This window comes from Gymnoscopelus braueri (assembly GCF_963280865.1).
Source record: "Gymnoscopelus braueri genome assembly, chromosome: 15".
NCBI lineage: Eukaryota > Metazoa > Chordata > Actinopteri > Myctophiformes > Myctophidae > Gymnoscopelus > Gymnoscopelus braueri.
In genome coordinates, this window is record NC_137620.1 from 22,291,902 (window position 1) to 22,311,700 (window position 19,799).

Below are 19,799 nucleotides of genomic sequence, written 5' to 3' on the forward strand. Positions count from 1 at the left end.
AGCCTATGGCTTATTTCCATTGGGGTCCTAAATTATGTGTATTCATCAATGGAATGTATTATCATTATTATTATTATTATTATTATTATTATTATTATTATTATTATTATTATTATTATTATTATTATTATTATTATTATTATTTATTACATCGGCGGGTCATTTGTTGTTCACGCCCAACTAACCGTCCCTCCAGGCTATGGGATGTAGACTTTGGAGTCTCCGCTCTCTGATCACACTTGCCTCAGTGCTGACACCTATTGGTTAAATCAAGGCAACGCTCGAGGAGCTCTTAAAAAACAATGCATCGTTATCTACATTTAATTGTGATTAACGGTTAAATAATGTAATTGAGGTTAATACAATTAAAATGTAATAATGTTTGAATGAGAGTATTTATTTATTTTTATTCCGTATAGCAGTAGCCATGATGATGGATCACACGACGACGGTCGTCTGTCACGACTGTCATGGATGAACTTCAACCTGGTGTTTACACTTTCTCCATTTACGGCCCGTACAGCTACATAAATGTTCATATTTCAAATATAAAGTGCATACCCCATGACCATGATTGACCACAAATGTTAAAATTGTGTTCGGCCCCTCAGAAGTACCCGTATCTTCCGTATTGTACAATAAAAAACATTTTAATCCGATTGGTGCCCATTTCCTCATAAAGTTATTATGTATCAGAGTACAACACACCTCCCAACCAATAAGGTCCCATAGTTGAAAGCATATGGTGAAAATACGGAGAAAATTGCCACCGATTGGATTAAAATACTTTTTATTGAACAATACGGAAGATACGGGTACTTCTGTGAGCCCGAACATAATTGTAACATCCGTGGCCATTGGGGTAAGCACTTTATATTTGAAATATGAACGTTTATAGACGTACGGGCCAAAAGGGGAGAAAGTGCAAACACCAGGTTGAAGTTCATCCATGACTGTCGTGACAGACGACCGTTCGTGCGCTCCATGGCTACTACGTCATTCAACTTCCGCTAACAATAGCTACCGGTTTTATTTAGGGTTGAGAGCCACGCTACTCTTGACAACAACACTTGCCGTTGGTAGTAATATAAACACAGTAATAATAATGGCATCGCCCAACTCGTTCAAACTGAGCTGTTCTGTCGCGGGACATGAGATGGACGTCAGGGGGCTCACAGCGGCGCTCTTCCCAGAAGGAGCTTTTGTTTCTGTCTCCAGAGACCGGACCGGAAGGCTCTGGGTGCCCAACTCAAGGTAGCTAGCATTAGGCTAGGCTAGGCTAACAGCAGCAGTAGCTAAAAGCTAAATGATCATCTGATTTGTGTTGTGGTGCTGCTTTTTGCACATTGTGTGATAGGTTGTTAGGAGGGCTTGTGTGTACGCAAACTATCTATGATACCAGTTATGAGATGTGGTTTAAGCAACTTAATGATACTAATAGCTGTTGGGTTAGGTTGCTAGCTAGGCTGTTACACAAAATGAGCTTTGTCATTCATTCCTTTCCTAACAGTTAACCTGCCAAACCAAAGCCTCCCCCATACTGTCGTCATGCAATAACTCTGAGAGTGTATAAAAGTCACCAAATGGACCTGGTGACATTTGTACACACTCAGAATTACAAAATGGATAAACCATTTGTAATGTCATGGTTTAGTGTAGTATTTTTTTACTACAGACATCCATTGGAACATGTCAAATTTGCTGTAATGTATGTTTTACTACAGACATCCATAGGAACATGTCAAATTTGCTATAATGTAGTAGGTTTTACTACAGACATCCATAGGATCATGTCAAATTTGCGATAATGTAGTATTTTTTACTACAGACATCCATAGGAACATGTCAAATGTGCTATACGCTGTTGGATAATAGGTCAGAAATACAGTCCTGGGCAACAATGCTATGTGAATGAGTGTGAATGAGCTACACTACAGCAAAGGGCGAGGTCACTGATGATGCTAGGATTTTATACTGATCAATGGATTTGACCATGTTTATGTCATGATTCCTCTAATCCCTACAGCCCGGAAAATGGTTTCACAGAGATGCACTGCATGGCCGGCCATTCGAACTACGTGTCCTGTGTATGTTTCATCGCTCCGAGTGAGACGTATCCCCGAGGGCTTATCGCCACAGGTGGACACGACCATAATATTTGTGTTTTCTCACTGGACAGACCGCAACCCGTGTTCACCCTCAAGGGCCACAAAAACACAGGTAACGCGTGTGGTTTTCAACACCTGCATTGGGCCACCTTATATTTAGTATTGTTTTTTCTTCACTCAACAACACCTCTCACACTTATGATTAGGGTTGGGATCCTTTAGGATTTTAACGATTCCGGTTCCTTCTTAACGGTCCTTAACGGTTCCCTTTCACGATTCCTGATTCCGGGGGGTTCCAAATGGATCCTTACAGGGGCTGTAACTCTGGGAGTGTACAAATGGAACCAAATGGACCCTTACGGGTCCATTTGGTTCCATTTGTATACTCTCAGAGTTATGGTGGTCCTTGAAATAAAAAAGTTTGACAAACACTGGTATTGTAATTGTATAACAGACGTGAAGTCCACATACCAGCTCTGACAGTGTGATAAACCGGTTCCAGAACCGATTCCGGTTCCTCAATGTTTGATCCGTTTCATACGGTTCCGGATCCCAACCCTACTAACGATGTAGATGCTCTGCATTATTTGTCATCAGCATTGACAGGATTTCATGTGATCAACCACTGTCCTATCCACAGTTTGCACGCTATCCTCTGGGAAGTTTGGGACACTACTAAGTGGCTCTTGGGACACAACAGCCAAAGTCTGGCTCAATGAGAAGTGCATGATGACGTTGGAGGTATAGCCACTGCAATTGTTCACATTTCAGTGACCCGTCTCCTTGACAATAGTGTGATGCTAATAGTAGGATTTTAACGTCCCCAGGGTCATGAGGCGGCAGTATGGGCGGTGGTCATTCTACCTGAACAAGGCCTTATGCTGACTGGATCGGCAGATAAGACCATCAAGCTTTGGAAAGCCGGCCGCTGTGAGAAGACCTATACAGGTGAGGGGGGTATTATTGGTTATTATTATAATAATAATAATAATAATGCATACAATTTATACAGCGGTTTTCTGTGTACTCAAAGTCACTTTAGAAAATAAATTAGAAAAAACGTTATTAAAAAGTTAACTATAGAAGTAAAGGTAAAAAGGGGGATTAGGTAGGGAATGCAAGTCTGAAAAGGTGGGTTTTGAGTGGTTTTAAATGTGGCGAGGGTGGGGGCAGCTTTCATGTGAGCTGGGAGTGAGTTCCATAGGGAGGGGGCGGCCATCGAGAAGGCCCTGTCACCCCAGGTTTGTTTCTTTGTCCTGGTTATGGTTGAAACAACAACTCTGCTTTTTGGTTATTATCATGCAGTTTGAAGGACATGAGATAGATTTATTTTCGAGTTGGGGTTATCGGACTGATACACGTAGGAATGACACAGAACAACATCATTTCAATAATTTGTTTATTGAATGATTCTACTTTTGCACTAAATTATGAGTTATATAATGATATGCAATTGGATGAAGCGGTCTTATCAAGGAACTAAATGCGATAATCTACTCTTATCTGTGAATGAATAGATGAGGACAGTGCAATAAACCATTGATGAATGCCTGTAATCCATATGAAAAAAGGAAAAGTGCTAACTTTGACTTCTAATTAACTAATCCTACATCAATTTAATGCCGTGGATATGCGCTGACCTCATGTTCGTTTGGAAGGATCTTAGCCAGGCAGGCACGCGCATGCCGAACTGATAAAAGATTTTGGAGGTCGGGGTCATTGGCAGGTGAGTCCAGTTACAGTGGTAGTTTGGCTGTCAAGGGCAGCCCAGTTACACTGTGTGGATCTTATGGACTTCACATGGGACTCAACCCTGGCGATCGCTCTGGGCCGACTTCTAATGTTGAGTTCTTCCACGTCTTGGGTTACCAGAAGTTGGGCTTTTCTGGTGACGGTGGAGTGAACACCAAGAGATCAAAGTCTTGGTAACTCAGTTCTGGTATTTTGTAAAATCTTGGCATATTACTGAAGTAGTGTGAGAGGGAGTCCTGGCTTCCAGGGACTTGGAGGAGGGGTTATCATTGCGTTGTCATAGCAACCGCTGAGAACATCATGTAAACACAGATAGAGGCAGCAGGCAGAGTAGCTCACTGCCTGCTGGGATAGTCCGGCCTGATGTCTCAAACATAGCTCTGCTGCGCACACCTAACGATGTTAACTATCAGGCTAATGGGAAATATTACGTCTAAATGTTTAGTAAGCTGGTAACATTGTTGATGATGCAAGATTTTGTAAGAGAGAGACAATGACCCTGTAACCTCATACTTAAGGAACAGTACATTTGTGTACTGCTTGCCTATGAGCAACTCTCTTTTAGTGAGACATGAAAATAAAGATGACCTCATCTATGTTGAAATGTATTACTGGTACAAGTCTCTTTATGACGCTGTCTTTAAATAACAAACCTTGCCATTGATTTCACCATTAAATAGGCTTTTAAGGGTGTGTCCACAGACAGAATGTTCTGGGTTAGGGGTTAACTGTCTTGCTTAGGGACACTTTTTTTTGTGGGTGGGGGGGTAGAATTCCCTGGCAGCCTCTCTACCCACCAAGCTACTGCTGCACCATGATCACTGCTGCACCATGAATTGAAATGATTCTATGATGTGTGAATGGATTTCCTACTACATAACTTGGATGACATTAATGCTTTGACATGCATGACAAGCTGTGTTCATTATTATAAAAGGTTACTGGCTGTCAGAAAATAGAATTGAATCTTTTCTCTCAATGCTCAACTGCAATTAATGCCATCCATTAAAAAGAATAGCACCGTTGTCCACCCATAGCTATGTCTAATTATTATGGTCATTAAACACTTTAAGCAAAGAAATTAGACATGTTCATAGAAATTGTTCAGCAAATGATGTAGCAACAATATTAATGCAGTTACACATTATTGGTCGACTTCCTAGTTAATAAAAAATTACAATTCAGGTATTTAGCAGATGCTCTTATCCAGAGCGACTTAGAATAAGCTAGGTGAATAATATAATAATAATGCATACGATTTTAGCTGGGACTGGGAGTGAGTTCCACAGTGAGGGTGCGGCCACCGAGAAGGCCCGGTCACCCCAGGTTCGCTTATTTGTCCTGGGGATGTCCAGGAGGTTGGCATCACCCGACCTGAGGGAGTGGGAGGGGGTGTGGCGTTGGATGAAGTCAGAGAGGTAGCGGGGGCCTGGTTGTTGAGGGCTTTGTAATGTAGTGATTAGTATTTTGAAGTCTATTCTGTGCTTGACTGGGAGTCAAGCCAGTCAAGCACAGACATAGAATGCAGTGAAAAGCATGGCCCCTCAAGAAACTAGCATACCAGGTAAACCATGAACTTAGCATCTGTCTAAACAATGCGCTATCTAATCCACGATTAATTATCAGCAAATTCGCATTAAAACTTCATTATTTAATGATTTAAGCTTGAGCTGCAAAGCCATACAGACAATCTCTTTGTGTTCCTTCTTTTTAGGCCATGAAGGCTATGTAAGGGGCCTAGCAGTGATCAGCGAAACAGAGTTCTTCTCTTGCGGCAGTGATGCCAGCATAAGGAGGTGGCTCATAACAGGAGAATGCGTACAGGTCTATTACGGCCATACCAACTTCATCTACAGTATGGCCGTCTTCCCCAACAGCCACGGTGAGTTCCTGAGAACTGAGGTATAAGGAGGGTTAAGGATGTCACAGGGAAATGGAAACGATGCGAAAAAATAATACTACACCTGTTTCCAGGCCATATGCTCTTTCATGCGAACACAGACGGGATGCTTTTTGAGCTGGCTTCAGTGGCTCAATAATTTCCCCAACCGTAACATTCAAAACCCTTCAAGGCCCTTAAAATGATCATTAATACAATTATATATGAAATTACACACTTGTTTTGCTTCACTTGATAAGCTATTCCATCCACCTCATCTTTAAAACTTTGCGCACTCATGGGATGTTGAGTGAACCAAAACAAGCGCTCCCTCTCTAAAACATCAGGCTTGGGAACAACTATGTCCCACTTCATTGACATAGCTATAATAGTAGTAGTACCTAAAGATCTTCTACTTCACCTAATTGCCCATTATCACAACTACAGACTTAAAAATGGACCAGCCAATGTGTCTGGTAGGATGCAAGGTGTTTTCCCATTAAAACTTTATTTTTGCATTTGAAGATGGTGAGTGGGAGTTTTTCTTCTGTCTAGAATGCAAGGTGTGCAAGCTCATCTCAAGAAAGAGCAGCTTCTTGCAGTATATATTTTGGGGCCTGTATTGTATAAACCTGATCACTCAAGCTGCCTGTGTTTCCTCACCCATTATATAGACATGCAATGCAGTTAGTGCATGAATTGTCTTGTTTTATTCAATCAGTCCAGGAAGTTCAAGTCCATAGCAACTTCAGTGCTATTGCGAAGTCGGGTCACAAATCTCTGCACACAATCTCATGGCTGGCAGATCTCCGTTTACAAACGGATTTCCGCCAAAAGTGAATTATTTGTTATATGAGTTTTTTTTTTTTTTTTTTTTTTTACAATGTAATGGTTAATGGGGATCTGTCTCTTTAAGAACAGTTCTAATAGCGATTTAGGCTCCAAAGAAACAGCCGTGACTGACTGAGCCAGAGATGGTAGAGATGAAACCGATTCACCGCAACTTCGAGTCATTTCCTGTATCATGTTGTGTCACGATGGGTGAAGACTAGAAGCAGGTGGTGAGTCTATTAATTCCAATAGGAGAAGTGAACGTGACCACAGATTTTAACAGATTTCTTCACCCCATAGTCACTGAGGTAAATATTGGACCCAAGCCACACATATTCAAAACGTTCAGACACTATAATGGCATTTTTCACCCACGTAAATCAGGAGAAGATGTACTATGTACTTTGTTAGTGACTCTGCCTCTGTGTCAGCATTCAGCAACACGTAGGCCTTTAACCCAAAATATGCGTAATTATTTAATGTATGCCCCGAAATTCTGAATAAACAAAACAAGAAAAAAAAAGATCACACAGATCACACCACCATTCACAAGATCTGACAAACTGTAGTGACGTAGGGTGACCACGCCCATACCATTTCATACCATTGGCGAGGTGGAAGGACATATCTTCTGTAAGGATCTTTAACTAAGCCGCAAAGCTCTCTTAAGAAATAATATATCTGGGTCATGAGGGGGTTATGTAAGGTTTTCCAAAAACAACACGTTCTATAAAAAGCATGGTAAATTGAGCTCTTAATTTAGACCAGAGGGCTCAAGCATTCTAAGAGTGTGGACCCAGTGTGCTTCTATGCATAGTAGTTTTTTCACCTCAAGGGATTTGGAACTTTTTCAATAACCCAGAATTTCAATGCTGGTGTTCTGATATTCTGGTTTTCAGTGGTTGTTTGAACAACATAGGCCGGACCACCAGGGGCATTTTAAAGGGAGAAATGTCATTTGCTGAAGCACAGCATTAGTTGTCATTCTAATCACAATATTTACATAAACATTCTTTGGGTATGTAATGCTTCGGCAGTGGAAGCTATCCTATTCGCTCCTACTGGAAAAAGCATAATTCTAATTAAGGTGCGTTTTAAAGTCTGTAAACCGTACACAACTGACCAAAACAAAGTGAACGGGCAACCATCATCTCGAGGAAATCACAGACTATTCATTTAAATGTGAATTCAAAGGGTCAATGTAGTCTTCAAAACTATGTTCTAAATATGCAAAGTTATTTATAAATATTATAGATTTGTGAGAAATGCGCTTGTGGAAAAAAAGGATTCTGGGGTACCACCCAATGTCTTCCATGGTAATGCCCTTGGTCCCGGGTGCATATCTGTAGAGTGTAAAAATACAAGGTACCCTGCAATACAGCTCAACATCCTGTCTGGTCGGGGCCTAAGCTTTTGACCCAGTATTGGACTGCTGCTTGACATTTTGACTAACTGTAGACTGCCTCTCTTCGCCCATCACAGACTTTGTGAGCACAGGAGAGGACAGAACAGTGAGGATATGGAGGAAAGGAGAATGCTCCCAGACCATTCGCCTTCCAGCTCAGTCGGTGTGGTGTTGCTGTATCCTGCCCAATGGTGACATAGCCGTCGGTGCCAGGTAATGGATCCCAGTCTGTGTGGTATACATTAAATAATCATTTGCATTTTCATAAAGTCAGGAAAATGTAACGCTGTTATGTAAAGGGCAAACATCATCTGCTTTGTGTGTGCATCTATAATTAGGGATTATGTTTCATATACCGGTACATCTTTCACCCATGAAAGCACATAAGAAATGGTATCCTGTTCTTTGCTAGCAATCATTATGGGTGGATGAGATATAAAGATTGAAGTTACATTTCTAAGTTTCACTACTAACACTATTTACTGCTTTGGCTCTATAGTAGTCTCGAGTAGCCAGACAACTATTCCACACACGAATGCTATATAGAGTCTGGAACTACACCTCCCGAAATCCGAGAGAGTTCCGTTGACGAAAATATATTTTAAAACATCTTTACATTTATTTTTTAATTTCCACTTCTGCTTAGCAGCAAGCTAAATATACTTAGATGATTCTGATTTATATTAGGATAAATCTGCGCGACTGTAAAGATGAAACGGAAGTGGGGAGGAGGCTTCACATCCGGTTTATATTTTAATCATGATCAGAGCTTCCGAGTCCCAGACTGAAACATTTGAAAATTGTGGGAGGCAACAGTCTGGCCACGCAAGACTAGCTCTATAGGGCAGAACAGATGTCTTCATCTTGTTTCATGTTGTAGGCTGAATAAAAACAAATAGAGAATAGCTGTCCCGCTCCTAACCTTGGTGGTGCTCCTCTCTCCACAGTGATGGCATCATTCGTGTGTTTACAGAAGTGGAGGACCGCAAAGCCAGTCCACAGGACCAGCAAGCCTTCGAGGATGAGCTCTCCAAAACCACCATAGACCCAAAGACGGGTGACTTAGGAGACATCAAAGTGGAAGACCTGCCTGGCAGGGAACACCTTGATGAGCCAGGTAATGAAAAGATTGACTGGTAATAAATGTGCTTTGATATTGTTCCCCAAATCATTGCTACTAATAATAAAGGTCTTGCTATTATCTAGCAAAAATAATTAGTATTACGCTGTGGCAAATATTTATAGAATGCCAAATGTCCATATTTGTTCAAAATAATTTCTTCATAAAATAACATTCATTAGGAATGTCTCCCTGCATCTGTGAGTCTGTGACCGGCCTATTTATTCTATTTAAATGTTGTATTGGGACTGCCTGTCTCCTCTCCACAGCAGTCATACTTCACTCTTGTTTTTTTTTTTGCCATAACAATTATTATTTTAACTTTCACTTGTGTTTATAACATCATACAGAAGTCAGGCTGATTAGAAAACCGATGTGTTTGAGAAACTTGCGCCCCTTCTCACATCAAGGTGGTTTTGTTCACTGTTATTAGAGATTACACGGTGTGTAATGAAAAAAGAATCTAGGACAGTGGTTCTCAAAGTGAGGTGCAGGGACTTGAGGGGGTTCCAAATGAACCCTTACAGGTCTGTAACTCTGAGAGTGTACAAATGGAACCACATTTGTACACACTCAGCGTTATGGGGGTCCTAGAAATTTAAGAAGTTTGAGAACCACTGATCTAGGATAAAAAAAAATTAGAATATATATAAAACATTAGTGCAACATCAACTGAAGCATTCAAAATACAAAATTGATTACTGTGAATGACATATCATGTGATAAATGATCTGATATGGGAATGGCATAGACTGGCATACTCACCGATACCAGCATTTTAGGCAGTATCGGCAGCTTTTCCGATACTGGTTTTGTTCACTATAACATTTCTCTCAGGAAATCGTGACGGGCAGACACGTTTGATTAAAGACGGAGAGAAGGTGGAGGCATACCAGTGGAGTGTCAGTGAAGCTCGCTGGATGAAGATCGGAGACGTGGTCGGAGGCTCCAACCAGCAGAAGTCACAGAATGTGATGTATGAGGGGAAGGTATGGCCGTCGTCTCTGTGTGGGTTGTTGTTAATGGCTTGCTTGTCCAAGTAGACCAGTGGTTCCCAAACTTTTTTTGCTCAAGACCCAAAAGGGAAATTAGATGATTGCCGGGGACCCAAACTAGTGAACGTAGCATATACTGTAGCTATTTTCACTACCCTTAAACGTTTTTAAATCTAACCCCCCTTTTTTAGATATTATGCTACTCTCCACAGTCAAAAAGCTATTACCACTACTTGTATGTTTCAAAGGTTCAGTGAGTGTTTATTGTAGATTCGATATTTAAAATCATACATGTAACTTCTAATAAATAATATGCTACTAACAATGCTTTAATTGCAATCAATGCAATGCTTTTCTCTAACATTAGTGTTACAAGTCACACAGATGGTGCGGTGTTGAAGGGCAGAGTCCAATTCTGTCATTTAATCTTGCCATTATTCCAAGATCTGTGTGAATGTTTAACCTGGCTGTCTTCCCATAGATTGAACCCTGATCTCTCCGTAGGAGTACGACTTTGTCTTCACCATTGAAGTGAACGAGGGAGGGCCCTCAATGAAGCTCCCTTATAATTGTGCAGAGGATCCCTGGTTGACGGCGCATAACTTCCTGCAGAAGAACGACCTCAGTCCCAATTTCCTGGACCAAGTTGCCAACTTCATCATAGAGAACACTAAGGGACATGTGCTGGAACCTGCCCAACCTGGCATTGCTGACCCATTCACTGGTAAAACCCCCCTAACAAAGTAACAGTGGCTACTCTGAGACATGAAAGAAAAATGATGGAAAAGTATATTCACCACAATCATAAATAGTATTTTTTTTTCACGTTATCAACGCTACCATGTTTAGTGTGCCCATTCCCCCTGTATGTTTTCCTGCCGTTACAGGGTTTGTCAAAAGTAGACAATCACATGCCATTGCGTGCATAAGTTCATTATAACCGAAGCACCTCTGATGACCATGAAAGACTGAAAGAGTGAAATTTGGGTCGTAGTTGAAAATGTTAAAAAAGAAATTCCAGTGAATCTCTTATTTACCCCAACATTGTTCTTTTGAAGAACTTGTGTTGTTATTGGTGAAGTATTTATAAAGATATTTCCATTTAGCCAAATGAGGCTTAGATAGTCGCTACACTAGGACATGTACACAAGCAGCCAGCCTGTATGGTGCAGCTTCACCACTGAACTCTGCATTGTGATTTGTGCGGCTTCATTCACAAGCTACATAGCCACTGTCTATTTTATAGCTTAAAATTGGACAGAGGCCACACTGTTATTAGACTCTATTGCTTTTGTCTTTACTGAGACGAGCAGTAACAAAGTTGATGGGGAGAAACCATAGAGCATGCACAGAAGATAAATCAGGCATATGCAATGTTTATACTGTTTCTGTTTGTTCCAGAAATGAGGACCTCAGGTTCAAACACTGCTACACTATCAATCATTTAATTCAACATTGTATCATAAACTTTGTTGTAACAGCTGCTGTTAATGTATTTTTTTCCTGTTTTTTTAAAACAAATTGAATGTTTTATGTCTTTGTGCAGTATACCCACCCCAGTTTTGTTCTCTTAATTTACAGGGTCTGGTCGCTATATCCCTGGCGCATCCGACAACAGGCAAGGCGGGATAAATGATCCCTTCACAGGTAGCTGTGTTCACTAAAGAATTTAAATTAAGTTGTGTGATGTTTTCTGTATTTAAAATGTAATCTCTGATAAGAAAGTGTGTTGCTGACATTGTATTTGGATGACTCGTTTCTCCCAGGCTCTGGTCGGTACATCCCAGGGTCAGGCACAACTGCAGGTGTTACTGGAGGCGTGGCGGATCCGTTTACAGGTGAGCTTTTAGTTGCACAAAGAACAATGGACAAGACCTTGGTGCCGAGCAAAAGCAACTTATATAGCTACCATTATTCCGACTCCCTTGAGAAGATAAACTGTACAAGGCCAGTGGTGGAAAGTAACTTAAGTACATTTACTAGAGGTAAACTAAGTACAAGAGGTATTTTGAGGTATTTTTTACTTAACTGGAGAAATGTTTCCAATCTTCAATACTTCATTACTTCTACTCCACTATATCTCAGAGGCAATTATTGTACTTTTTAGTCCACTACAATTATTTGAAAATGTAAGTTACTATTATTATGAAACACTTCAGACTATATACGTTAATGCCAGATGCCAATACTTTTGTACTTTTACTCATGTCAATTTTAAATACCGGACTTCTACTTGTAACAGAGTATTTCTACAATAGGGTATTGATACTTTTACTTAAGTAAAACATGTGAGTACTTCTTCCATCACTGTACAAGGCTTTTTGTACCCCATTCCAGGTGGAGGCGCCTACACCCCAGCCGGCTCAAGACGGACCCCAACGAACGTCTACTTCCCTAAGACGGATGGACTGACCTTTGAACAAGCCAACCCTACACAGATCATCGGTGTGCATTTTCTTTCTACTATGGCTTTGATCACATGACATTATATCCTAGAGGCAGTAAAGGGTCAGCATTTTCAAAATCAGCTTTCGACTATATATCGTGCTGTGTATCGGTTGGCTGACCTTGGGCAACGACAAATAACCTTTTGATAATCTCTCTGTGTTGCGCTATGTGTGAAGAGGTGATTGCTCAGAACTCTGCTCGCCTGGTTCAGAAAGTCTAATTGTTCCATGGTTTGTACCCTTCCCCAGCCAAGCTGAAGGAACTGAACAATGGCGCCCCACAGGAGCACAAGATGTCTGAGGAGCTGCTGGATGGCCTGGAGAGGCTGCTTGCATGTGTGTCTGGGCAGAGCTTTGAGCAGCTCCCTACCCTCCAGGAAATCAACCTGCTGTGGAAGGCTGCTCACTGGCCTGAAGGTACATCTGTTAGCCAATGAGACACCACTGCTACGTGTACTATAGTGATGTTCTGAAAGAATCGTATGACAGCACAGTGCTTTGAGAAAGAAAAAAGGACAATTTGCCACATTCATTTGATAGGTGAGACATATACGGAGTGGGGGGGGACAGATCCATGTGAATCAAAGGCAAAGATCACTGGATTTTCTATTTGGTTTGCTCCACTTATTTACATGCAAAGTGCTAAGACGGAACCTACAAACCACATGCAGCGCATTTTAAAATCCAGTGGTCCTTGTTTTTGTTTTATTTGAATCTTGCATTGTTCCAGTACAAGATGCAAGAACAGAAAACACCCCTATTCCCCTATGAATCTTTATTAAAGCATCAGTTTTATTCAGTTAACTACAAATAAAACTGGAATCAACCACAGAAACAAACTGAAACTAGACGCGTCGCAATTCAGGGCAATTGCAAAGTGTGGTTGCGCCGACGCGAGTTGCGGGTCGCTGCCGCCGGGACTCGGGGAATACGCTGGGAGGAATACCGTCGGAGGCCGCGTGACGTGCCATTCGAATCGGGTGTCGATCGGATCCTGCCTTCGTGATACATGCCGTTTTGATTTTAGGAAATAGGCCCCTCCCACAAATGTAACGGGCCAATCATATTGTCACGTCACTCCTGATATCACTTTTATTTCATTTTGAGAGGATTGATCCCCCCAAAAATCATGTTTTTGCATCAAACGGTTACGTTTTGCGCAGTTGTGGCGCCCCCTATGGATCAAAGTGGAAATGCTTTTGGGGATTTGTTGAGTAAACCACCCTTGACATGTGATTTAAATTTGGGATTGACTGGACGTTTCGTTCGTGATTTGTGGCCTTTTTTGTAAAACGGGCCCCTTCCGCTAACTTCGGAAGCCATTTACGGACGAACGGTATAGACTATCAAAATTCTGTTTCACTCCAGATTATCGCATGGGTCCAGAGATCATGTGTACCGATTTTTGTGAAATTTGGAGAAAATATGTGGGAGGAGGAGCTAAAAGTGTGTTTTGAAGAAAATTCAAAATGGCGGAAAATCTATCCTGACGCAAATGGGCGTGGCCTATATGGGGAGTTGCGTCATGACCCAAGGAATCTAGGGGGAAAGAGATTTTTATTCTAGGACCTACGGTTCAAAAGTTATAGGCCAAAACGTAAAGTGGGCTGTTATAGCGCCACCATGAGGCCGACTGGTGTAATGTTTTTTTAAAAAAAATTCGGACTAAATCATGAACCTCCCCACCAAATCTGGTAACTCTAGCTCTTACGGTTTCTGAGAAAAAAATACTTGAATTTGAGTTTTTTCACTTTTCCATTAAAGTGGATGGGGACATTTAATGCACTAATAAATCAATATCAATAAAACTATGCAACCAATCTCTTAACAAAATACAAGCAGACGATTCCCGGTGAGGCCGGTCATTTTGACATATGGCACTAAATTGGGAAAAATAAACTGTGGGAGGAGATGCGGTTGAAAAAATTGTTTATCTAGAGATAAAGTTTCTGTAAAACAATAGTCTGGTTGCCCATTCGGGCAACCACACTAATTACATAACATTTCACATTTTGGACTTCAAGAACTTCTCCTCTTCACTTATCATTCTGTTGCTCTTTCCTCCTCTGGACTTTAGACATTGTGTTTCCGGTCCTGGATATTCTGAGGCTGGCGGTGCGGCACCCACAGATCAATGAGAGCCTGTGTGGTGAGGCGGAGGGCGTCCAACTGTGCAACCACCTGCTGAGCTTGATGAGACCGCAGAGCCGTCCCGCCAACCAGATGCTGGCGCTACGGACTCTGTGCAACTGCTTCAGCGGCAGGCATGGCCGAGCACTCCTTATGTCGCAGCGTGAGACCGTGCTAACACGTGCCGCTGACCTGGCCTCTGTCTGCAACAAGAACATTCACATTGCCTTGGCCACTCTGCTGCTCAACTACGCAGGCTGCCTGCACAGCCAGCCTGACCTGGAAGCTAAGGCCCAGTGCTTATCTGTTGCCAGCACTGCCTTGGAGACGGTGCAGGATAAGGAGGCTGTGTTCAGATTGCTGGTGGCCCTGGGAACCACTCTGGCCTCGGACCAGACGGCCCAAGACCTGGCCCGCTCCCTGGGTGTCAACTCCCAGATTTCTAAGTACACCTCAATCTCAGACCCACCTAAGGTGGGTGAGTGCTGCCAGCTGGTGTTAAAAGAACTGCAGTGATGTGAATGACTTGTAGAAACAACACTTATTTGTTCCTGTTATTATTACTCCTGTTTTGATGAATCATGTGGTGGGGATTTGACTGATTGCATGTTCTGCAATAAAAGTTATGTACAAATTAAATATTTCCTAATGCATAGTCTGTTTTTATTCATGCTGCTATTACATCAGTTAAGCACTCATTTCCTTTTGCTTATGTCCTTGGATATCAAATTGGAAAAATTAAGCACAAATATAAATGGTGAAGATGACACTTAATAGGATCAGTGATATAATGTACGGAGGCAATGTAAATCTAATTAATGCCCAAGATAAATGAATTGCAGACGAGCCATTTTATTCTGACTCACAATGGTATTGCTCATGAAATGCAAATGTATCATAACGTCTGCCAGTAAAGCTTTAAACGTAAAGCTCTATCAAGTGTAATCAAATCTTTCTTCTAAACTTTTAGACATGTGTTCTGGTTAATGCACACCAATGAGAAAAGAATGCTCGTTATGGTGTCTATAAAGAGCTGAATGTGTGGTATATGAAATACCAAGACTATGCTTTTCTATATTCCTATATCATACTTGATTTGTAAGTGATGCTGAATACACTTATTTTAATTCAGGCACAATGACACGAGACAGAGGTACTTCATTCTACCAAAATAACTTTATTTGACATCTTAAACAAAACCCATTTTCTGTCTAGAAGTCAAATCATTTGGCAACTGCTTGTGAGTCTCAAAATGTTACTAAAATTGTCTCGTGTACAGGATACAAATTCTTAGAAACAGACCGCATTTTATCATCTAAAGTGCTTGAAAAAAATCTCTTTATCAAACATTAGGAGTGATTCTGCAGTCCTGGCTTTGACACTATTACATTTAATAGACCAAATCTCAGGGGATTTAAACCAGTGATTCTCAATTATTTTCTTACACTTTCTTTCATTGGGCTAACTTCACTTGTGTGTAACAGTGGTTCACTACCTCAGCCTGATGGTGTGAAATTCTAATTTCTCCCCCAAGCTATAGGAATAGTCCTTTGGCCTAGTGGTTAAGATGTTGACTTTCCAAGTGGGAGACCCAGGTTCAAGTCCTGGGGATTGCAGATGCTTATTTTGGGTGCGTCATAGGCAGAATGTTAACATTTTCAAAAATTGCAAAACAGCTCATTGTGAGTAGATAGACTTGCTATTTTTCATTAAGTATAAAATAGGGGTTAAACTGTTCCTCATTTTGCTGGGCCCCACTTTGAGAAGTAAAGTTGTAAACCGAAGCCAGGCTAGAAGGCCAAGATGATTTCAAATGTTGCATTACATTGATTTCCAAATAACACAACTTTTAATTCAGGCACAATGACGTAGTGTGATAAAAACAAACCCAAGAAATTGTATTTACTCATTTACAGTGGCATCACTTGATAAAAATAAACAAATCAAAACCAGATTTTTTACTGTGATATTACTGTTAATTCGAGTTCTGAAAATACTGGCACATATCAGTCAGGTTCTACTGTGGTTCAACAGTCCTGAGTAAATCTATGAAAGACAGGTTGGGTCGTGCAAACAGGTTACTGTGGTCACAACTGAGCCCATGTCAAAGGCAAAGGCCTGTCATGTCCATAGTCCATTTCAGCTTGGCATAGGCTGCCTAAGGATAGTCATCCGACCAAGTTGCTTGATGAAAATAAATTCTCAACTGAAAAACATGACACATTGTATGTTATTGTGACACAGGCACAATGCCATCCTAGGCTTAAGCCTAGGCTGGCATTACAATTTGGCTTTTGGCGTTTCCTCCAGCAGCTTCCTCATGTCCATCAGTGTATTCTCCAGGACCTTGGCCATACCCGCTGCACTAGTTTCTTCACAGCTGTTGAAAGCAGACACTGCAATGTTGATGTGGTTAGCCATGGGATTGTAGCACACGCCGTACCCATCAGGCACCCCAGGTCCAAAACACATCACGCAGTCCGTTTTAGCTGGCACCTGGCTTGTGGAGAGATTGAAGTGCTGCGCCACAGCATAAGCTGTGTCCATGAAGATCTCAGGCATGGAGGCCAAGTCCTCGATGGCTTGCAGCTTAAGGCCCAGGAGGTGTCTGTCTATAGCTTGGCCACGGATTGCGCTGTCAGTGTATGCCCTATGCGCCATCACAGCTTTCTCCATTAAAGCCACCTTTTCTGTGTTATGCTTGGCAGGGTCATCAAAGGCCTTGACAAAGTTGGCAGAGTCGATTGATGCTGAGCGGATCGTGTCCGTGCGGCCCCGTTTAAACATTCTCAATGAGGCACTTTCATATGTGGAACAGCACCGCTGGTACATCCTGTAGTAGGCCAACTGCAATGCAATCTGTATGAATGCATCAGGGCTCATCTTGTGGGCCTTTGGGACATTTTTCCCAAAATGGTCAAACACCACCACTCTAACCTCCAGGTCATGAACCATTATGTTCATGTCCTGCTTGGCCTTTTCAATGTCCCTCTTGATCTCAGGGGTGACATTGAAGCGTAGCTTCTTGGGCATGGGCAGGGGGACCATGGGTGTCCGCACCATCTCAGACGTGTTCATGTACTCCACGACGTGGTCGATCAAAGCCACGATGGGTGGGCCTTCAGCAGGGGCATGCTCATAGATCAGACCGCACGTCCCATCTTCTCCGACAATGAACTGCAGGGTTTTGTCAAACCAGCGGTTGCCACTGTTCCAACGGCTGCCACCACCGTGCAGCATCTGGAGAGCGGCGCGGCTGCGGTACATCTCGTCTGACACGCGGGGCATTGGCGCGTCCAGACACACGGTGAATATGCTCTTCTGGATGGCCCGCACCGACTGTTTGTTGGTCTTGTCCCTGGTGAGGTTAACGTACGCCTTGCCCCAGTCGTTGCGATGCTGGGAGGTGAGGATGCCCACCGGCTCCTTGTTTGTCTGCAGTGATGAATTCCAGATTTTCTCTAGCTGGACATACAGCTGATCCACGGTCAGAGGTGTGCGGTCACTGTTGTACACATCCAGCACGAAAAACTGGAAGTTATGCACCACGGTGATGTGTGTGGGCGCCCTGGCGCCCCTGGCATGGTTGACCACCGAGTCTCTCTTCAGGCCAGGGATGCGACAGGAGGACAGTATCTGGTAGTACTGGTGCATACACAGAGGTTTTCCCCCGAGGAATTCCAGTGGCAAAGTCTCAGCGTCAATCATGGTCTTGAAATCCAACACCCCAGCTATGAGTTTGGCCGCAAACCTCATCTGTCCCTGCCTGTCACTGAACTGCATCCGCGGGAGGACCACCCCGGGACTGGAGTGCACCACCACGGGCATCCGAAAGTCCAGATAGGCCGCCTGCAGCCACCAGTCCGAGAGCCAGTTGTCGGTCCTCCGCGCCCTGCTCTCCAGCCCTTGCTGTAACCTCTCACCTACTCCCCCGGAGCGCTGGAACTCACGTACCAGGTCCCTGGTGTGTGTCAGCTCCTCGCTCTCCAGAACGGGCTCCAGGGCGGCCAAGTAGCGGTCACAGGTCTGCCGCAAGGGCGGCACGGGCAGGCAGGGAAGGCCGTTCTGGTGCGACAGGTAGCGGCCACCGGCGGCGGCCACAGGCCGGAGTCCCAGCCTGGGCCTGCAGCGGTTCGCCGTACTACCCACCATGTTTCTGAGTAGAACCAGTAGCATTCTGACAAGTTATACAACGCAACGCCCCTCAGACAGAAGCGGAACTGAACCCTTTGGACTTGTTGTTTGTGTTGTGGTCGGGTGATCTCGCGCGAAGTCTCGCTATTTGACAACCTCGCGTCACTTCGTAGTACGAGCGTTGCCAGATTTTGCGAGAGAAATAAGCAACCAGGTTTTGATTTGATTTGATTTATCTTGAACAAATAAACAAGACCAGGAGACCTGGTTCTGCCAGACCCAGACTTCACATGACGTGTCAGCCTGTGTCTATGCCCATGTATGGACGAAAGGGGGACAGACTTTTATGGCTGGGGCCTAAGGACAAAGTGACCAAAACCTTTTTTTTGCCCATGTATGGAGAAAACAGGTACAAAACATGCCCATGTATGGACGAAAGGGGGACAGACTTTTATGGCTGGGGCCTAAGGACAAAGTGACCAAAACCTGTTTTTTGCCCATGTATGGACAAAACAGGTACAAAACATGCCCATGTATGGACGAAAGGGGGACAGACTTTTATGGCTGGGGCCTAAGGACAAAGTGACCATGCCCATGTATGGAGAAAACAGGTACAAAGCCTCATGTAAGCCAGACCCCCTGGGTCCGGCAAAAAGTACAGAAAACTCCATACTCCATACACCCTGAACACAATAACAAAGCACAAGCGTTTTGTTCAAGAAGAGACAGAGAGAAGCAAAAGCTTACCAGGTATATGGTATAACAAGCCCAAATAGAAGCGACTAGGCAACAACAACACGTCACAATGCGACGCGTTGTGAGCTTGTAGATATATATTTTTAAACAGAAAAGAAAAAAATATTGAAAAAGAAAGTGGTAATCTTGGAATATCTATTACAAATCTATTGTATGGGGGCGGTTCCCTGGCATAAAATATTTTCAGATGGGGTCCTTGGACACAGACATGTTAATTTGAAATGAGAACCACTGGTTTTAAC

The 19,799-nt window shown here is 42.8% G+C and overlaps 2 protein-coding genes across 2 annotated transcripts; one reads left to right on the forward strand and one right to left on the reverse strand.

Annotated features, from left to right (window-relative positions):
- The first annotated feature begins 1,015 nt into the window (after positions 1 to 1,015).
- Positions 1,016 to 15,320, forward strand: plaa (phospholipase A2-activating protein). The gene is made up of 14 exons (XM_080452032.1): positions 1,016 to 1,254; positions 2,027 to 2,220; positions 2,749 to 2,849; positions 2,936 to 3,056; positions 5,575 to 5,742; positions 8,053 to 8,188; positions 8,923 to 9,092; positions 9,933 to 10,084; positions 10,595 to 10,814; positions 11,672 to 11,737; positions 11,857 to 11,928; positions 12,428 to 12,535; positions 12,787 to 12,954; positions 14,615 to 15,320. The coding sequence occupies exons 1-14, from the start codon at positions 1,106 to 1,108 to the stop codon at positions 15,181 to 15,183; spliced, it is 2,394 nt and encodes a 797-aa protein (XP_080308158.1). The 5' UTR covers positions 1,016 to 1,105; the 3' UTR covers positions 15,184 to 15,320.
- A 503-nt stretch (positions 15,321 to 15,823) lies between these two features.
- Positions 15,824 to 18,901, reverse strand: LOC308102357 (carnitine O-acetyltransferase-like). The gene has a single exon (XM_080452035.1). It carries the CDS (start codon positions 18,841 to 18,843, stop codon positions 16,948 to 16,950), a length of 1,896 nt encoding a protein of 631 aa, XP_080308161.1. The 5' UTR covers positions 18,844 to 18,901; the 3' UTR covers positions 15,824 to 16,947.
- Positions 18,902 to 19,799: the final 898 nt, after the last annotated feature.

Coding starts and splice junctions, on each gene's coding strand:
- LOC308102357 (XM_080452035.1), bottom strand. CDS start 18,843: ATGCTACTGGTTCTACTCAGAAACATGGTGGGTAGTACGGCGAACCGC.
- plaa (XM_080452032.1), top strand. CDS start 1,106: ATGGCATCGCCCAACTCGTTCAAACTGAGCTGTTCTGTCGCGGGACAT. Junction 5,743..8,052: donor CGTCTTCCCCAACAGCCACG/GTGAGTTCCTGA, acceptor CGCCCATCACAG/ACTTTGTGAGCACAGGAGAG. Junction 12,955..14,614: donor GGCTGCTCACTGGCCTGAAG/GTACATCTGTTA, acceptor TCTGGACTTTAG/ACATTGTGTTTCCGGTCCTG.